Source organism: Prunus avium, chromosome 1 (assembly GCF_965620075.1).
Source record: "Prunus avium chromosome 1, drPruAviu1.hap1.1, whole genome shotgun sequence".
Classification (NCBI taxonomy): domain Eukaryota; kingdom Viridiplantae; phylum Streptophyta; class Magnoliopsida; order Rosales; family Rosaceae; genus Prunus; species Prunus avium.
The window spans coordinates 49189435-49206641 of NC_142284.1; the positions used below are offsets into that span (position 1 = coordinate 49189435).

The 17207-nt window shown below is 35.0% G+C and overlaps 3 protein-coding genes across 5 annotated transcripts; all 3 read left to right on the top strand.

Annotated features, from left to right (window-relative positions):
• Positions 1-1407: 1407 nt before the first annotated feature.
• Positions 1408-4580, top strand: LOC110749437 (uncharacterized). Its single transcript, XM_021949551.2, has 4 exons — positions 1408-2321; positions 2814-2912; positions 2986-3053; positions 4309-4580. Exons 1-4 carry the CDS (start codon positions 1686-1688, stop codon positions 4424-4426), a joined length of 921 nt encoding a protein of 306 aa, XP_021805243.1. The 5' UTR covers positions 1408-1685; the 3' UTR covers positions 4427-4580.
• Positions 4581-5732: 1152 nt separating this feature from the next.
• Positions 5733-10457, top strand: LOC110749435 (G protein alpha subunit 1). Of its 2 annotated transcripts, none has more exons than XM_021949550.2 (14): positions 5733-6104; positions 6794-6861; positions 6975-7047; positions 7330-7367; positions 7461-7550; positions 7730-7801; positions 8026-8133; positions 8271-8372; positions 8544-8599; positions 8997-9131; positions 9293-9386; positions 9520-9579; positions 9666-9745; positions 10084-10457. In XM_021949550.2, the coding sequence occupies exons 2-14, from the start codon at positions 6799-6801 to the stop codon at positions 10259-10261; spliced, it is 1149 nt and encodes a 382-aa protein (XP_021805242.1). In that variant the 5' UTR covers positions 5733-6104; positions 6794-6798; the 3' UTR covers positions 10262-10457. The 2 variants fall into 2 exon arrangements, with proteins under 2 accessions (XP_021805242.1, XP_021805241.1); XM_021949549.2 differs by having other exon boundaries at positions 5734-6104; positions 6698-6861.
• Positions 10458-10966: 509 nt separating this feature from the next.
• On the top strand, positions 10967-15279 carry FAP2 (Chalcone-flavanone isomerase family protein). 2 transcript variants are annotated; one of them, XM_021949548.2, is made up of 11 exons: positions 10967-11235; positions 11892-12431; positions 12548-12755; positions 12899-12974; positions 13073-13175; positions 13412-13480; positions 14060-14096; positions 14191-14265; positions 14342-14393; positions 14619-14663; positions 14814-15279. In XM_021949548.2, the coding sequence occupies exons 2-11, from the start codon at positions 11917-11919 to the stop codon at positions 14909-14911; spliced, it is 1278 nt and encodes a 425-aa protein (XP_021805240.1). In that variant the 5' UTR covers positions 10967-11235; positions 11892-11916; the 3' UTR covers positions 14912-15279. The 2 variants fall into 2 exon arrangements, with proteins under 2 accessions (XP_021805240.1, XP_021805238.1); XM_021949546.2 differs by having other exon boundaries at positions 10968-11235; positions 11814-12431.
• Positions 15280-17207: the final 1928 nt, after the last annotated feature.

Genomic DNA, 17207 nt, shown 5'->3' on the forward strand with positions numbered 1-17207 from the left:
CTTTTACTTTGTCACGCATAAATATTATAATAATAATAATTAAAGGGTACTTGTTTTTAGTTTTTATTTATTTAAAAAAAACACAATCTGCTCTCCTTCCGCGAAGGTCGGAAGAAAATGAAAGATCCAAGTTTCTGCCATTTTTATGAGAAGAAAGGAGGAGGTGAGAGCACTTCAAAATTCTTTGGATAGATGATCCGTCACGATCAAAATAAACAAAATAAACATTCAGTTTATCAATATTTTTATGGGAGATTCACTATTATACCCAATATATGAATCCAAATTATAAAAAAAACCTATATGAAAGGGACTTTAGAAACACACCAAAAACTTATTTACAACATAACAAAAAGGCTTTTAACTTATTTTAAATTACAAAACTGTAATTGATTTCTTAAAACAAAACCTCATAAAAAAAACCCAAAACACTCAATAGGGCATCAAAGTAATTTAATAATCAAAATTAAATTAAATAGGGTCAGCTGTCATTTTTTTGGATTTGTTTATAGAAATTAAATGGTGTCGAGTTTATTTATATTATTAGTGCTAAGAATGGGTATATGACTAAATATCTCTATTTTTATTCCATCTTTTTAAATTGGTTGGGAGAAAAGTATTTATTTATTTATTTTTAAGAATCTAGCCAATGATCTCATTCCAGCTGATATCTTTAGGATGTATATATGAATATAAATACTGATTAATTCATAAACATTTTTCTTTATCTTCTAAGTAGTATAATCAGATAATGTAGACTTTCGACTTCAACTTTAACAAAGCACTAGGGATGCTTTGCTTTTAAACAAAAAATCTGCTAGAATTTTCGTGTGGCTGCTTGGACTTCCATATGGAACTTCTGGCTGGTAATAGAAGTCGTTGAAAAGATATTTAGCAATATTGATGGCAAGGCCGGCCCCAGCAAACCACCAAAGTTGATCATGCAAGAGTAGTAATGGCATATCATCAAATCAATTGGATCTAAATTAACAACCACCGGTTAACTTGCTTCAAAAGTTATACTTAATCTCTTCTAATTAAGCAACTAAAATCTTATTAGATACCATGAAAATTAAGCTTAATGTCCTGATACATGAACGGGACTGGCTGGCCTGCATCATTCGCATGTGTGTTATGCAGCCTTGTAGATGATTTCATCATAAATGCACATGAGCGCTAAATATAAATTTAACATATATTACGGTTTAACACACTTTCAAACCGTAAATACTTACATATGAATCTTATTGTAAGACTCACATATATATGCGTATATCAACGATTAGAAAATTCTATCCGACCTAACTAGAATGGCTTGAAAGATCATTTAAAGACAACAAAATTTGGTGAAAGTTGGCTCGTGACAAAGTATGGGTCATCATCACACCTACATAACACGAACACAAAAAAAAACCAACCAAACCAACCCCATCACCACCCATGTATATTTCCACACACTTTCACCTTCTTTACAATAAATATTTCCCAATTCTCTCACCCATTAATCTTTAATAATTTTCTTCTAAAATTAGCCCAAAACCAGCTCAAATACCTTACCACCCAAACAACCTCTCCAAAACAGAAAGGACAAAAACAAAAACAAAAAAACTGTACACTCTTTATCATGGCCTAGTCGATATCCCCACATCATACTCAACAACATCCCCCGAATCCAATTCAATCCAATGCTACCTTTCTTTCTCAGCCCTGTCTCACTATATGCCATCTACGTCCGCCGTTGCTTCGCCGCCTCTGGCCTCTCGCAACAAACCCTACAACTCGACAATGAGACCACCCTCCAATTCTGGGGTCCCAACCCCAAATTTTCTCAAGCCTCCCAGAAAAAGCCTTCCCTGGTTCTAATCCACGGCTTCGGCCCCGTTGCCATGTGGCAGTGGCGGAACCAAGTCCAGTTCTTCTCCACCCGCTTCAACGTCTACGTCCCCGACCTCGTCTTCTTCGGCGACTCCACCACCACGTCAGCAGAGAGAAGCGAGGTCTTTCAGGCAGCCTCCGTGGCGAAACTGATGGAGAAGGCGGGCGTGGAGAGGTTCAGTGTCATTGGGACGAGCTACGGCGGGTTTGTGGCGTACCACGTGGCGAGGATGTGGCCGGAGAGAGTGGAGAAGGTGGTGATTGCCAGCTCTGGGGTTAACATGAGAAGAGGAGATAACGAGAAGTTGCTGAGGAGGGCAAAGTTGGAAAAGATTGAACATCTCATGCTGCCTGCGACGGCTGTGCAGTTGCAGACGTTGATCGGTCTTGCTATGTCCCGGCGTGTTGACGTCATACCCCGTTTTTTCTTGAATGATATCGTGCAGGTACTAATTTTTATATAATTATAATGTTGATTATAATTTGTTTTTCTTTTTACATGTAATTTCAAAGGTCATGTGTCACGTGGACCACATGGTAGATAAGTGGGTGCATTTTTGCTCACCACTTTAACCATAGGTGTACCATCACCACCATCCTCAATGCTTGACATGTGTCTATAGACATAACCATAGTTAACTTTTGCTTTGTATTTATGGAATTATGATTACACCTATTGACACGTGTCAAGCATTGAGGATGATGGTGATGGTACACCTATGGTTAAAGTGGTGAGCAAAAATGCTCCTGTAGATAAGTGTTCTTCATCAGTCTTGATCAGTTAGGTTGGATTAGATCAGACGGGACCCACCCCATGATAATTAAACTTAGTCATGGTTTTCAGCTAGGGGGTTTAATTAATTAATTAGTATTAATCTATGATTATACATATATAATAGATGGGTTTTATTTATTATTTGGTGGGGGCATGAATGCAGAAATTGTACTCAGATAAAAGGAAGGAAAAGATGGAGCTGCTAAAGGGACTCACACTTGGACGAGATGACACACCAAACCTATCTCCTCTTCCTAACAAGGTATTATTATTATTATCATTTCATTGAAAAATCATTTATGTATATTAATTTATTGCAATATTTTTGGCTGTAGGAGGTTTTGATCGTATGGGGAGATAAAGACCAGATCTTTCCATTGGAGATGGCTACCGAACTCAAGGAGTATGTACCCTTTTTATTTCCTATATGCCAATTAATAGCTAATAATTTATTAAATTAATTTCCAAAACATTTCTTTGGTTTTTGACTTAATATCACAAAATGTCCTTAAGGTTTACGAAACTATCAGATTGCATCCTTAATATTTTTTTCGTGTCATTCGTGATTCTCAAGGTTAGTATGTGTGATAACAAAGGTTCCGTCAAAAACTCCGTTAGTTTTCTGACGTGACATATATTTATATCACAAAACATCCTGAGGTTTACGCACCTATCACAAATGATTCTTGCGAAAATTTAAAATTTTTTCATTTAAAATTCATAACATTTTGGTTTTCTTTTTTTAATTTTTTAAAAACATATATTGTATTTTAAATACACGTGACACTATTTTTTTGAAGATGTGGACTCCACATATATGCCACATCAACAAACTAATGAAGTTTTTAAAAAATAATTTGAAAAAACCATTTATAGAAGATTTTAACCTTGAGGACCATTTATGAACCCTAAACTCTTGGTTTTTTCATTTTTAAGTTTTATGAATTTGTTGATGTGGCATATATGTAGAGCCCACATCTTCAAAAATATAGTGTCAGGCGTATTTAAAATACAATATATATTTTAAAATAATTTAAAATTCATAAAATTTAAAAAAGAAAACCAGAATGTTATGAATTTTTTTTTTTTTGAAGGGACCATTTGTGATAGGTGCATGAACTTCATGGATGTTTTGTGATATATATATATATATATATATATATATATATATATATATATATATGCTACATCAGCAAACTAACAGAGTTTTTGACGAAATCTAACGGCATGAACCATTTGTGATCACACATACTAACCTTGAGAACCATGAATGACACAAAAAACATTAATGATGCAATCTGATAGTTTCGTAAACCTTAGGGACGTTTTGTGATATTAAAGCCTTGTTTTTTTTATAATACAAATGAATGATAGCCTAAATTGTCAATTAATATAATCTATAGAAATGGAGTCGAATTTAGGTGTAAAGGGCTGATTCACTGCTCTAGCCAACTAGCCTAACCTACTTATGCAACTTTTCCTTTATGTTAAAACAATTTGTTTGTTTCCCCCTGTAAACACAAGCTAGCATATAATTGGCGGTACATGAATACTAATGATATTTATTGGAATTACGTGGAGTGATATATTTGTTTGGTCTGGTGAGAAATTAACATCAAGGTGCTTAATTAGTTTGGTTTTGTGAATTAATATTGCAGGCTTCTTGGACCCAAAACAAGACTGGAAGTGATAAAGAACACATCGCATGTACCCCAAGTTGAAAATCCCATACAATTCAACAACATTGTAGAAAGCTTCTTGCGCGACTCCTCCTGATCAGTGATCACTATCTTTTTTATTTTCTAATTAATTGGGTCTCCAGTATTTAATTAAACTATTATATATGATATGTTTACCAGACCAAACCAAAAAAAATTAAAATTAAAAATATAGATATATGAATCTATGATATATGCTTGACTTAACTGGCTCTTTTATTTATTTTATGTTTTTTTCTTTTAATAATTATGTAATGGCATACGACATGTCGTATAGGTTGCTAAGTAAATATTTGGGTTGCCAGCACGGAAACGCGCGTTTTGGACTGAATAGAAGGTCCAGCAAACGTCAAAGCCAATGGCAATAGCTAGCCGACGTTTGTTTTGACTCAATGGAATTGAATTCAATGAGCCCAACAATTTTATTGGGCTACACCTTCGGCTCACAGGTGTATAATTCTATCATTTTCTTTCGGGTCAATAACGACATTTTGGATGAGATAAATTGATATTTCAACTTCAAATTGATCACTGGAATTTGACAGGAAATGAAAACTACCAACCAAAAATTGAAAAGTACAAGGAAATCAATGGATAAATATGTTACGTGGCCGATATTCTACATGTCGGTTATGGGTACGAAAATGGCAACGAGTCCAATTTCAAACCAAGGTTTGACTTGCGAAACATGCATGCACCATTTTATTAGGGTAAGTGCATGTAAACCTACAAACTTTTGGCAATAATTTTGCATTATTTATCTTACACTTAGATTTCCAATTTCTTAGCTACTTATCTCGAGTTTACTCATGCAAAGATAATCGAGAGATCGAACAAGTCATCCAAAGGTTTTGCCGAACTTACTTATATATTGAATACTCGGTTGCTCGATTCATAATTTTATTGTATGAACATAAAACTTTCGACCAAAAAAAAAGTGTCAAGCTTTATAACAATTGCGTGAAACTCATTACATAATAGTGAAATGTATGCATACTTAACCCTAAGAGCGAGCAAAGAGAGAGGAAAGAAAGAAATAATTGGATTAGTGTGATGGAAAAGGCTGGCATGTTAAAATATCATTACAAATCTTTCTAAAGGACAAAGATAGGACTTGCAAAAGCATGAAGCATTCTTCCATATGACCCCCACCATTTGGTGGCAACCGGCAAGCTTGTCCTCTCCAAACTCCTAAAATATTATACACAGAGAAAGAGAGAGAGAAAGAGGGCCAGTCAACAACAACAACAGCGTATATAGAGACCGTGTATTGTCCCAAGAAGATAATATCACTATTTTACGAAAATTACAAATAAATACACTTTTTTTTTGTTGCTATAATTTTATATATAAATATTAAATCAATTTTTAATTGGGTCTGTCTTTTCTAACTTTGACTGAAAGTGAAGAGAGAAGAATCAACAAGAAGAACAGGCTTTGCAGCTTTCGGCGCTGTTTGTTTTGTTTTTCTTTCTTTCCAGGTTTAGCCAACACTTCGATACCCATTTCGCTTCCTCATAACTATTCATACATTTTATACACACCAAAAAACCACATTCATTGTTTCCAATTCCAGTTTTTTTTTTTTTTGGGTTTTATTTAATACACACCATTATCCCACGTTAAACACACATACAAAGCAGAGCAATTCCTCTTTAGGCTTCTTCATATTCGGCGATTCAGCTCAATCTACTGCTCTATCACTTGCCCAGAAAGGCCATTTCGTTTCTTTTCAGGTAGCTCACTTAAGCTTCTTACTTAACTTTGCTATTCTTCTTCTTCTTCTTCTTCTTCTTTTGTATTTAGTTTTTTTAGTAACAGATCTCTGCTGTTGATCTCGTAGCACTAGATCAAGATGTTCCCTTTTTGTTATTTTTTTAGCTGGTTTGATTGAATAGCATTTTGGGTTGTCTTTGGAGTGTGTGTTCTTTAATGGGTTACCTTTTCTTTTTCATCTTCATTTTTGTGGAAAATAAGAATTTCTTTAGCTGATGGGTAATTTTTTAGTTTGTTTATGCACGCCATGGTGCCCAGCTAAATTCTTAAAAAGGATATATATAGTTATTATCAGTATACAAATCTAAAGTTAATATTTTCTCATTAATTATCTTCTTCATTGTAGTCTGGACCATCTTTTTCTGCTTTGCCTAAGTTAAGTCTCACTAGAATTCCATCTTAATATCACGAAACGAATGTATGGCCAAGTGGTTGTATGGGTTCTTTTTAATTTTAGGAATTGATGTGGCATTGTGTCTTAATTGTAATGGTTTGTTTGAAGTCATTAAGGTCAGGTTCTTTAGTGCCCCCTGACATCTAGCTTTGTGATTAGGTCCATTTGGTATGAACTTTACAGAAGGGAATTGAAGATACATTTAACACGTTGTGGAGCTGACTTGTGCATCTTCTATGCTATCTATTGTAATAGAAAATATGGGTTTACTCTGCAGCAGAAACAAGCATTACAACGAAGCGGACAACGAAGAGAATGCCCAGGTGAGTTCTGCATGATATAATAAAAACTTTGTAATGCCATTGATTAAGTGTTACTGGAGCAGCTTTGCATTTACCATCGGGCTCTAATTTATTGTCAATGCATGCATTTCCAGACTGCAGAAATTGAAAGGCGAATTGAACAAGAAACGAAGGCTGAAAAGCATATCCAGAAACTTCTTCTACTTGGTACAAAAATTTAATGGGTTTCTTTTTACCTTCTATGGTTTACACAAAATCACATTCATAATAGTTAGAGCTTGTTAGGGTTGCAAACTTTCACTTTATTCCATGGAAGTAACAAATAGAGTTTTATTATGCATTTCCTTGTCGGATATTAAACTGTTTGCATAGCGCCTGGTGCATTTATACATTGTTCATTTCAAAAATTGCAGTTATAATTTTAATTTTAACCATATTTAGAGATAGTTATCAATTCCACAAATACTGAGATCAATTTATTGTTTTAAGGTGCTGGTGAGTCGGGGAAATCCACAATTTTTAAGCAGGTAAGACGTTGTATACGTTTCTCTATTTAAGTATTATCATTTATACTAGCAATGCATATATTTATATTTTTGTTACACACAAACCATTTGCAGATAAAGCTTCTGTTTCAAACTGGATTTGATGAGGCAGAGCTCAAGAGCTACATCTCAGTCATCCATGCCAATGTGTATCAGACCATAAAAGTACGCAATACTTGAAAGGGTGTGTTGGTTATTTCCCTTTCTGCATAGTACAAGGAGTATTAGTGCATGCTCTCTATAGAAGAAAATATAGCTTTCTTGCAAACACTCATATTCAGAGCAAAGGAACCTGAATTGAATTGAATTCTTCAATTTAATGTATTCATGATGTGTTTGAATAGATATTGTATGACGGGTCAAAGGAACTTGCTCAGAATAACAGAGAAACGTATGAGATATCCAGTGAAAATAAGGTTTGACCTCATCCTTTCGTTGCCTATTACATCGCCTTCTCTGGTTTTTGTTTTTTAATTTACCTGACATTAGTTGAAGGAATTTGGTTTAACTGCTTTTTAACATATGATTTGTCTTTAAAATCAATGTATGAATTTTCTGTTATTTCAAGCTTCTGGCTTGCTCAATCCATTGCTAAAACAAAACTGCATGTATGTTTAGTAAACTTTGCATTCTTTATCAGGAAATTGGAGAGAAACTATCAAAAATTGGTAGCAGATTGGATTATCCACGTCTCACAAAAGAGCTTGCACAGGATATAGAAACTCTTTGGAAAGATGCTGCAATTCAGGTAGCTGTTACTTAATGTAACTGACATACGCAATTGTTTGACATCAATCCTAGTGCTTTGAATCCAGTTATTTAGCACATCTGCTTCTGTCTTTTACCCAATGCTCTAAGTGAAGGACCCGTACTCTACAATTGCAGGAAACATATGCCCGTGGTAATGAACTCCAAGTTCCTGATTGTGCCAACTATTTCATGGAAAATCTTCAAAGATTAGCTGACGCAAATTACATTCCAACCAAGGTAACTAAAGTTCACAATTATAACTGATTATTTCCTTAATTGAATAAGGTACTAGAATATTTATTATATATGTTGGTTCCTAGTTGGTTCCTTTATAAACTTCTTACATTAATGTGGAAAAGTTACAAATTTATAGCTCTTTCAAAAAGTAAGCATTTTGTGGTATTGTAGGAGGATGTTCTTTATGCCAGAGTTCGTACTACTGGTGTTGTAGAGATCCAGTTCAGGTAATTATTTTTCTTTGAAAAATAAGGTGCAACACGACTTTTTCTTGGAACTTTGACATTTTCTTTATACTTGTACTGTTTATTATTATTTTTTTTTCCTCTGTCCACAAAAAGCTAAAATGTAAATCTTCTTTCAGTTTTCTGCAGTTTCGTTTACTACATTTCTTCTTATTTCTCACCATGCCACTTATTGGTTCTAACTCAGCTGATTTTCGAACTAAAAGACATTTAACTTAAGGATGCCCTTAAAATTTAATTTAGTTTATGATTTTCTTATGCACTGTGCACATATTAGTATGATGCATTTCTTTTGAAGAGACTTCTATGGTTGTGCAACTCGTGTGTAGAATGGTTGAAATTTCAAACGAACGACTCAGTGATTACTATGATTTTGCAGCCCTGTTGGAGAAAATAAGAAAAGTGGTGAAGTATATAGACTCTTCGATGTTGGAGGCCAGAGAAATGAGAGGAGGAAATGGATCCATCTATTTGAAGGTGTTACAGCTGTAATATTTTGTGCTGCTGTTAGCGAGTAAGATCACCATTGCTTTCATTTACGTCTGTCATTCTCTTCAAAGATATCTTACCATGTTTTGATCATGGATATCATTATTTTATATATATATATATATGTGTGTGTGTGCGTGCGTGTGTGTGTGTACTGAAGTAGTCTTGATTGACATTGTGTTTCAGGTATGATCAAACACTCTTTGAGGATGAAAGTAAGAATAGGATGATGGAGACAAAGGAGCTTTTTGACTGGGTCCTGAAGCAACCATGTTTCGAGGTTTTCTTTTCTTCTGTGTTTTTGTGCTCGTGTGTCGCATGTGCGGCCACACAGATTTCTTCATCTAACCCAAGCTGACTCTTTTCCATCTATGTCCTCTTGAATATATTTTATTTTATTTCTTTGGGTGCAGAAAACCTCCTTCATGCTGTTTTTAAACAAGTTCGATATATTCGAGAAGAAGGTTCTAAACGTAAGAGCTAGTAAATCAGTGTACGGTTATTCATTCAGTGGCAACAAACTAACAACTGTATGGGTTGTTGACATTTAATTGTGTAGGTTCCACTTAACGTGTGTGAGTGGTTCAAAGATTACCAGCCAGTTTCAACGGGAAAGCAAGAGATTGAACATGCATATGAGTAAGCATAAACATCTTTGTGGTCCTTTGATTTGGATGAAAGGAATAAACCCTACTAAAGAGTACACGTATTTAGCTATAGCAAACCTCCAAAATGCTGCCAAACTGTCTTTGTCTGAACTGTCGCCGAAATATGAGGGCCTATAGCTGGCTGAAAGCTTCACTAACTTGCAACCATTTTCATAATAAAGATCTCAATTATTAGTGTGACCTACTTTGTTGTTTTCCTGAACCTCTAATCTCTGTTTTAACTGTTTGCATATTTGCATAGATTGATAACCATTGCACATCTCTTTTTAGAAAATGAAAGCTGAACATTGTTAAACATTTTGCATTCAGGTTTGTGAAGAAAAAATTTGAGGAATTGTACTTTCAGAGCACGACCCCGGATCGTGTGGACCGGGTGTTTAAGATCTATAGAACCACTGCCCTTGATCAAAAGCTTGTGAAGAAGACTTTCAAGCTTGTGGACGAGACGTTGAGACGGAGAAATCTGTTCGAGGCCGGTTTATTGTGACCAGGGACCAGTTTTCAGGGCCAACAAAAGATTGTATTTTGAAGAATATCACATTTTGAGCTCTCAGATTCCTTGATTTTTAGCATTTAATTTCAATTAAATCCTGTTCCACTTGTGAGTGTCAAGACAGGCTTATTTGTGAAGAGCCATTTTATAATATATAAAATGATTGTTAAGCCTTTCAAGAATGATGATTTCATGGTTCTTTAATTTTTTTCCGTAAAACATTGATCTAATAAGTTGGTGAATGAACTAATAAGTCGGTCCATGTCGTCTAACAAAACAAGACAAGGTCGGCTGTCATATGTTTATGTTTTACTTGTCAAAGATCATATGATTTTAGGACACTGCAGCAGGCATTTTCCGACCAAATAGTTCTAACTGGTTGGTCGGTCAAAGACTCAACAGAAATAAACTCACCAAGAAAAACAGAGAAAATTCTAATTATTATTTTCCCCGGTAAAAGCATGGGAAATGCACTGCATATACTTTTGTTCCCTTTTTTTTGGAGGTACTTTTATTCCCTTTTATTAAAAGAAGGATCTCGTCAACCCTGCCGACTGGGATTTGAAAACACGTGTACGAAAAAGACAGCCACAGGGGAAGACAGCATTGACACATACAACTCAAGGATATAATCGTCATTTCAGAATCTGAAACGTTTATTTGCCGTCCACCGGGGAAAAAAAATGTGCCAACTTTTTTGTTTATAGAAAAAACGCGAAAAGAGTTTTTTTTGCGGAAAATATTTTCTTCTTTTCTGTTTTTCCATTTTTGACCCGAGAAAGCTTTTGAATCAACCGTGACTTGTTCCCGTTTCGTACCCAAAGCATATTTCTTTCTCTTTCGTCCACTTTCTTCCTGAATTACACGTCAAAAACCGAACTTTTTAATGCAGAAGAAACAGTGAAGATCAAAATGAAACCAATTGATCTAGACCCAGAAGCTCGCTCGTTACAAATTTGCAATCCCAGGTTCTTTTCTTGGTTTCTCTTCTTTTCTCCGGGTGCTTTTTATTTTCTGTTTGGTTCTTGGGAATAATGGGGAAAGGGAAACGGAAAAGAAAGCAAAAACGAATGCCAAAGAAAAGTGCTTTCGAAATCCACTTTCTTGCATTTCCTCTCTTTCCTATATTCCTTTTCAATATTCTTTAATTATTTTGAAGAACAATAAAAAGAGACACCAATTAACATTTGATTATAATTTTGAGTAGTTGCATGATCATGTAATTTTGTGTTTAATGTTTTGGAAGTTAACGAATTAACAATGGCAATTCTGTCTGTGTTATGTGGCATTGAATTTAGGTCTTGAAGCACGAATTTTACGCCCATTAATATCAAATTCTTTGCATCATACCAATCAATATTTAATGGATTTAGCATATCTTTAAGCTGTAATTTTACCTCAAAAGCAACGTTCATAAGCTGCACTAACATTTCTTTTTCATGTTGTATTCATGATGCTGTCTTACAGAGTTGTTATGTATGCATGTTTTTATTTTTGCGTTTTCTGAATTTAATGACAGAACCTTTGTCATTGTGACTTTTTGCAGGTGTATCGTATCGTATTTGTCTTGATTTATATCTTTAACTCAATTTTTCTGTTGAGGAAGGTTTAAGTGCCAATTCAGGTAGAATTATAGGACATTGAAAAACATGAAGATTAAGCGGTTTGGGTTCATGGATCTTGATGAAGGGTCTCCGTACAACTTTCCTGTCGAGCCTCTCATTTTGCATAGTTTTCGGGGTCATATGTTTTCACAGATCGGTTTGTTTATGGACAATTCATTGCACCAGTGTAGATACTTTCATGTCCCTGGAAGCTTAGCTCTCGAAGGAGCATTTAATCACATTTCTAAGCTTGCTGGTGCTTTACTATGTTTCTTCTCTTGTGGGCCCAATACAAATGCTACTAGAGAGATAGAGGGTAATTGGCATGGTTCTCAACCCGGAAGCTCCAGATCTTCACATGTTAAACATATTACTTCTGGTCGGCAAAATCTTATAGGATTTCACTTTGGTTTTGCATCAAAAGGAGAATCTGCTAACTCAGTGGTTTTTGGTAAGATTTCGGCTTTTGTAATGCAATTCCTACAAAGAGAAGCTGAAAAGCTACATTCACATCCCATGCTCTCGTTAGCTTCTGGACTTGTACCACCTTTTGGCAGCTTGTAAGTCTTTAAACCCTTCACAAGGGAGTAGATTCAAGTGCAAAATTTCCCATGGGTTCTACTTTTGATGTTGATCAGCAAAATCTTTTTTTTTTTTTTTGGTTAATTGCTACCAGATCTTCAAATGCACTAGCTGTTCCATTGGAGAATACTGATACCATGGATCAAAGGCCGTGTGAGGTTGGACATCAAGGATGCGCAGGATTGCCATTTCCTGACTTGAACTGGAGAAGACATGCAGTGGAGCCTAGAACTGGCATTGAGTTTCCTATGATATTGGACAATATTTTAACAGGAAATAATAATTCCAGTTTAAGTTCAGAGGTTACCACTTGGAGTCCTTTTTCTGTTTTGCTCTTTTTTTTTTTTAATAAATAAAATTTGGGTGGGGGTTGTACTTTTCTTCTTCTTGATTTGGGTGTATGTTCACAGCTGCTCAATTTAATATTAACATTTTACCATTGCAGGTCCTTGTGGGAACTGGATCCAGAACAATGAAAATAATTAAAATAAAATCTCTGAAGATCTATGCGTTTGGTTTTTGTAAGTTTTTAGTATTTCTTTGTTACTTCCAGTCTAATATTTTTTACATCCATTATCTTATTTGCTCTCTTATTTATTTATCTATTATTTCTATATAGATGTTCATCCTTACTCTGTTTGCAAGAAATTGGGGTCAAAATATGCTTCTATTTCAGTAGACGAACTAAACAAACGCCATGATTTTTATGAGGATCTTCTCAGGTATGGACAACTATCATGCTACATGGAGTAATTCTCTATATTTCTCAGACATATTTTAGTGGTGAATTAAGATCGATATAATCAGTACATACTAAATCCTTTTTTTTGCTTTCTAATTTCTTTCCAAGCTTGTGTTGGCATGAGTCCCGTATTGCTCAAGTTGTTCAATTAGTTTTCATGGATCTGCTGCTAAGTTTCTGGTTTTGATCAACTTTCTGCTACTTTTTTGCCTACAGGGCGGATATTGATATGACAGTTAGGCTTGTGGTTAGTTGCAATGGGATGAAAATCAATACTGTGAGAGAGTAAGTTATATTTCTGTCTCAGCATCCCCTTGGATATTTATATGGGTTTGGATGTCCCTATTTTAATTGGGACATAGACAATCTTGAGGCTTTTTTCGTTTTGATATAATCTTCTTGGCTTCTTACTGATAGAAGATTACTGTTCTTAAATATTCATTGCTAGGTTAGCTCATTGTGCATATATTCACCTGTTTCAGATATCATCTTTGTTATGATACTATCTCGGTTAGCTCCATGTTTTGTAGTGGTTTGGGTAGGCTCACATGGAAATGGGTGGTGTGTTTGCGATAAATTTTGTGAGTTGAGCTGAACTTGGATGGCATAACCAGCTATGCTGTGGGATAAATTTAGGCTTTAGACGTACGAGCTAGAATTTTTTACTAGTTCTTAACTCATTTATCATCTGAAACCAAAAACTGATTGTGCAAGTTAATATACCATGTTACCTAAGCTTAGTTTGAGCTAAGTTAGCCTTGTTCCTTTCTCACTATGTATCCTAGACATGTTACAACAATGTTGAAAATTGAAATTTAGTTTTATGCATTCTCATTTGTGTCCTCTGGATTATACTTGATGCAGTGCCTTTGAGAAATCCCTTCGAGCCCGATTGGTGAAGGTAAATCATCTCCCTTTATAGAATCGCTGTTTTGTGTTTCTGATCTAGTATTCGCTAATTCTTTTCATTTTTGTTGACCTTTTTTTTTTTTCAGACAAACCCAGAGACTGACTTCCATTGCATAACAACATTCCGTTCAAACTTTACACAAGATATTCCGTTGCCAGCGGTAAACTATATTACTCTTGCATTTCTTTTTTATATTAAGTGATCACCAAATTACTTAACTTTTTGGAATATTTCAGGGAACAACAATTGATTTTCAACGAACAGCTGATGGAAAATTAATTACCAAAAGTGAGTGGGGATAGCTTTGAAATATTATATTTGGTTTATGCTAATAATACATCTGTCATGGCTTAACCATGATGGCAATTTGAGCACAAAGTATACAGCTTGAAAAGACCCCAGAACCCTCCCCTGCTTCCCAATTCTCTTCACTACTCTTTTCTGTATGCTTCTAATGCTCTATTTACCAGTTGAAGGTTTTGTTTGCTTAGAGTTTTGTATGAAATTTTGCAGTTGAAGGTAATCAGATTGGAGCAGTCCACAGCAAGGATCTGTGCAGTAAGTGAATTGTCCTTTTGAACAATCTGTTTTATTTCGAAATTCTCCTTGGAGTTTTATATCTCATCACGTCTCCATGAAATTGGTGAAGAGAATCCAATCGTATACTTTTGTGGGGGATATATTTCTAATGCACAATTGTACTTTCAGGGGCTTTCTTTGACATGTACCTCGGAGATCTACCTGTGTCGGAGCAAAGTAAAGAAGAGATTGGCAGAAATGTTGCTAATATTATTAGACGTTGCTGAAATGGTTCATTTGTCTCCATTGCCTCACTTTTTTAAAAGGGCAAGTGGTTGTTGATGCGGCGAAACTGCCTGCTGCTTAGCTGTATTATCCATTCGAGTGCACTCAAGCTCAACAGTGTCGGATGTCAAAGACGTCAATGTGGCCGAAAAGCATTACAAGGGCAATCAGTGAGCTTGCTGCAAAAGATTTAAGGCTTGGCTGGGGTCTCATGGCCTCTTAGAATAGTTTTCTTGTTAGTGTGCCATTCTTTGTAGCTATTTTCTGGTGATTTGCATATGATAGATTTACAGTCCCTACAAATCATCAGGTTCCAAGTGTAGCAACTGCAAGTATAAATTGCATACGAACATCTTTTGGTTTAACAGTATATACATCTCACTATTAATTTCTTGTTTCCTTCATCCCTTCAACTCAGTTCATTTCTGTGGGGAACATTTATTTATTTTATCTTGTGTGCGTGCGCCCGCAGTGTTACGGTCGCAATCATCACAACTGAAACATTCACACATAATTTTTGGGTCCTATACAAATCTTAAACATTGTAGCCTAAAATCGGTCAGTCTAAGAGCCTTCTACCAAATCTTCATATAAATTTGGAGGCCGCCCCAGGCCCTTGCTGTAGTGCAAAAGCAAGAGGGACGCTTAAGAGCACCAGTAGCGAGCTGGTCCCTCCCGTTGAAGAAATTAATTAAAAATCATATTAAACTGTTCATCGAAAGGCCAAGAAAAGTATGCTTTGGAAGACTACGTAATTGGAGATTTTTGCGTCCCAATATTTTTTAGGGGTTCTTTGATCTGAGTCCAAAATTCCTACCCGTTATTGAGTTTAGTCCACACCTTTTTTGCTGTAGATTTGGGTCCATTGACTTTTATTAATTGCATCTTAATTAAAAGATATTAGGTGGGAATGAATTTTACGGCAACAAAAACATGAAAAAAAAAAGTGAGCTAAACAAAATCAAAAGTAAAACAATGAGGAATTGTATTATCAAATAAGAAAACAAACAAACAAAATCAGTGAATAACAAAAGCTGTGGCAAAGAGTAAAAGAATATTTATGTTGCCATAGTGCAAGAATACAAAACCACAACAGAAAGAAAGCCAATGTTCATATAGGAGTATGATTGAAATATAATAGCTATTTCAAAAATTATAGGAGACGTGATTTGTGGCAGTATTTTCCGTTTATATTATTTTGACAATATCATAATTATTATGACAAAAATTAATTTCTTACCTTATTTAATTGTTTGGGGCATGATGGGAATAACAAAGTAATTTAAAAATGAAAAAAATAATATGTAAATATCAAAAAATTTAAAAAAGGAATGTAATCATATGTGGCACAAAAGTCAAAGGACTTGTATCAACAACAACAAATACGAGGATTGCATCCAACTTCTGTTTTCGATTTTGGACTTAAACTGAATTTTCTATATTTTGTAACTAATGAGAGAATAGAGAATCGAGTTTCAACATTGTGAAGAGAAATGTCACTATATGGACAACTTTACGTCCCAATTAAAGATCGTTTACAAAGGAAAAGTGACGGAGATACATCTCTTTTCTTCTGGTGAAACTTGGCCATCCATCATGGCATGCTCCATGGGGCTATAAACCAGACCTCTAGAAAACTTGCCGTCCATCAAATACGAAAGGAAATAAACATGTGGCTTTGAATTCAACAAAATGTCCGTCCCTTTGCACCATGAAGAGAACAATCATACCTTTTTATGAGGAGTTGAATTCAATATCCCACGTCAATTGACAAGGAATTTAAGATGCCACTAACATGTTACATAATTTAATTTGACCAGTTGGTAATTGGTAGATCATATTGTATACCTCTATTATATAATTGTACCCATCAAAATTCATTTCCTATATAAACCTTCTGAGATCTATTTCTGTTAAATATAATTAAGAGGTAGAAAATTATGAATTCCAAGTAAATCCCAAAAAGAAGTGAGCAAATTTCAAGGAGAGGGAGAAAAAAGAAGAGAGGAAATTCACCAAATCTAGAGACTTGTAATGGATGCTTGCTCATTTTACTATTTTGAGCTTCTCAAAACACACTAAAAAAAAACCCCTTTCTAAATGCTAGCAAAACAAACCAACCAACCAAACTCCCTGGATGTGTACCATTTATTCAAGTATAGAAAAGGGTAACAAAATTGTTTGATTCCAACCCCACAATCTCCCTCTTCACCCCAAATCCCACAACCATACACATAATTAGCTTTAATCCCTAACCTCTACCTGGCTAATTTACTCCCTTAAACTTTCCCGCCATCA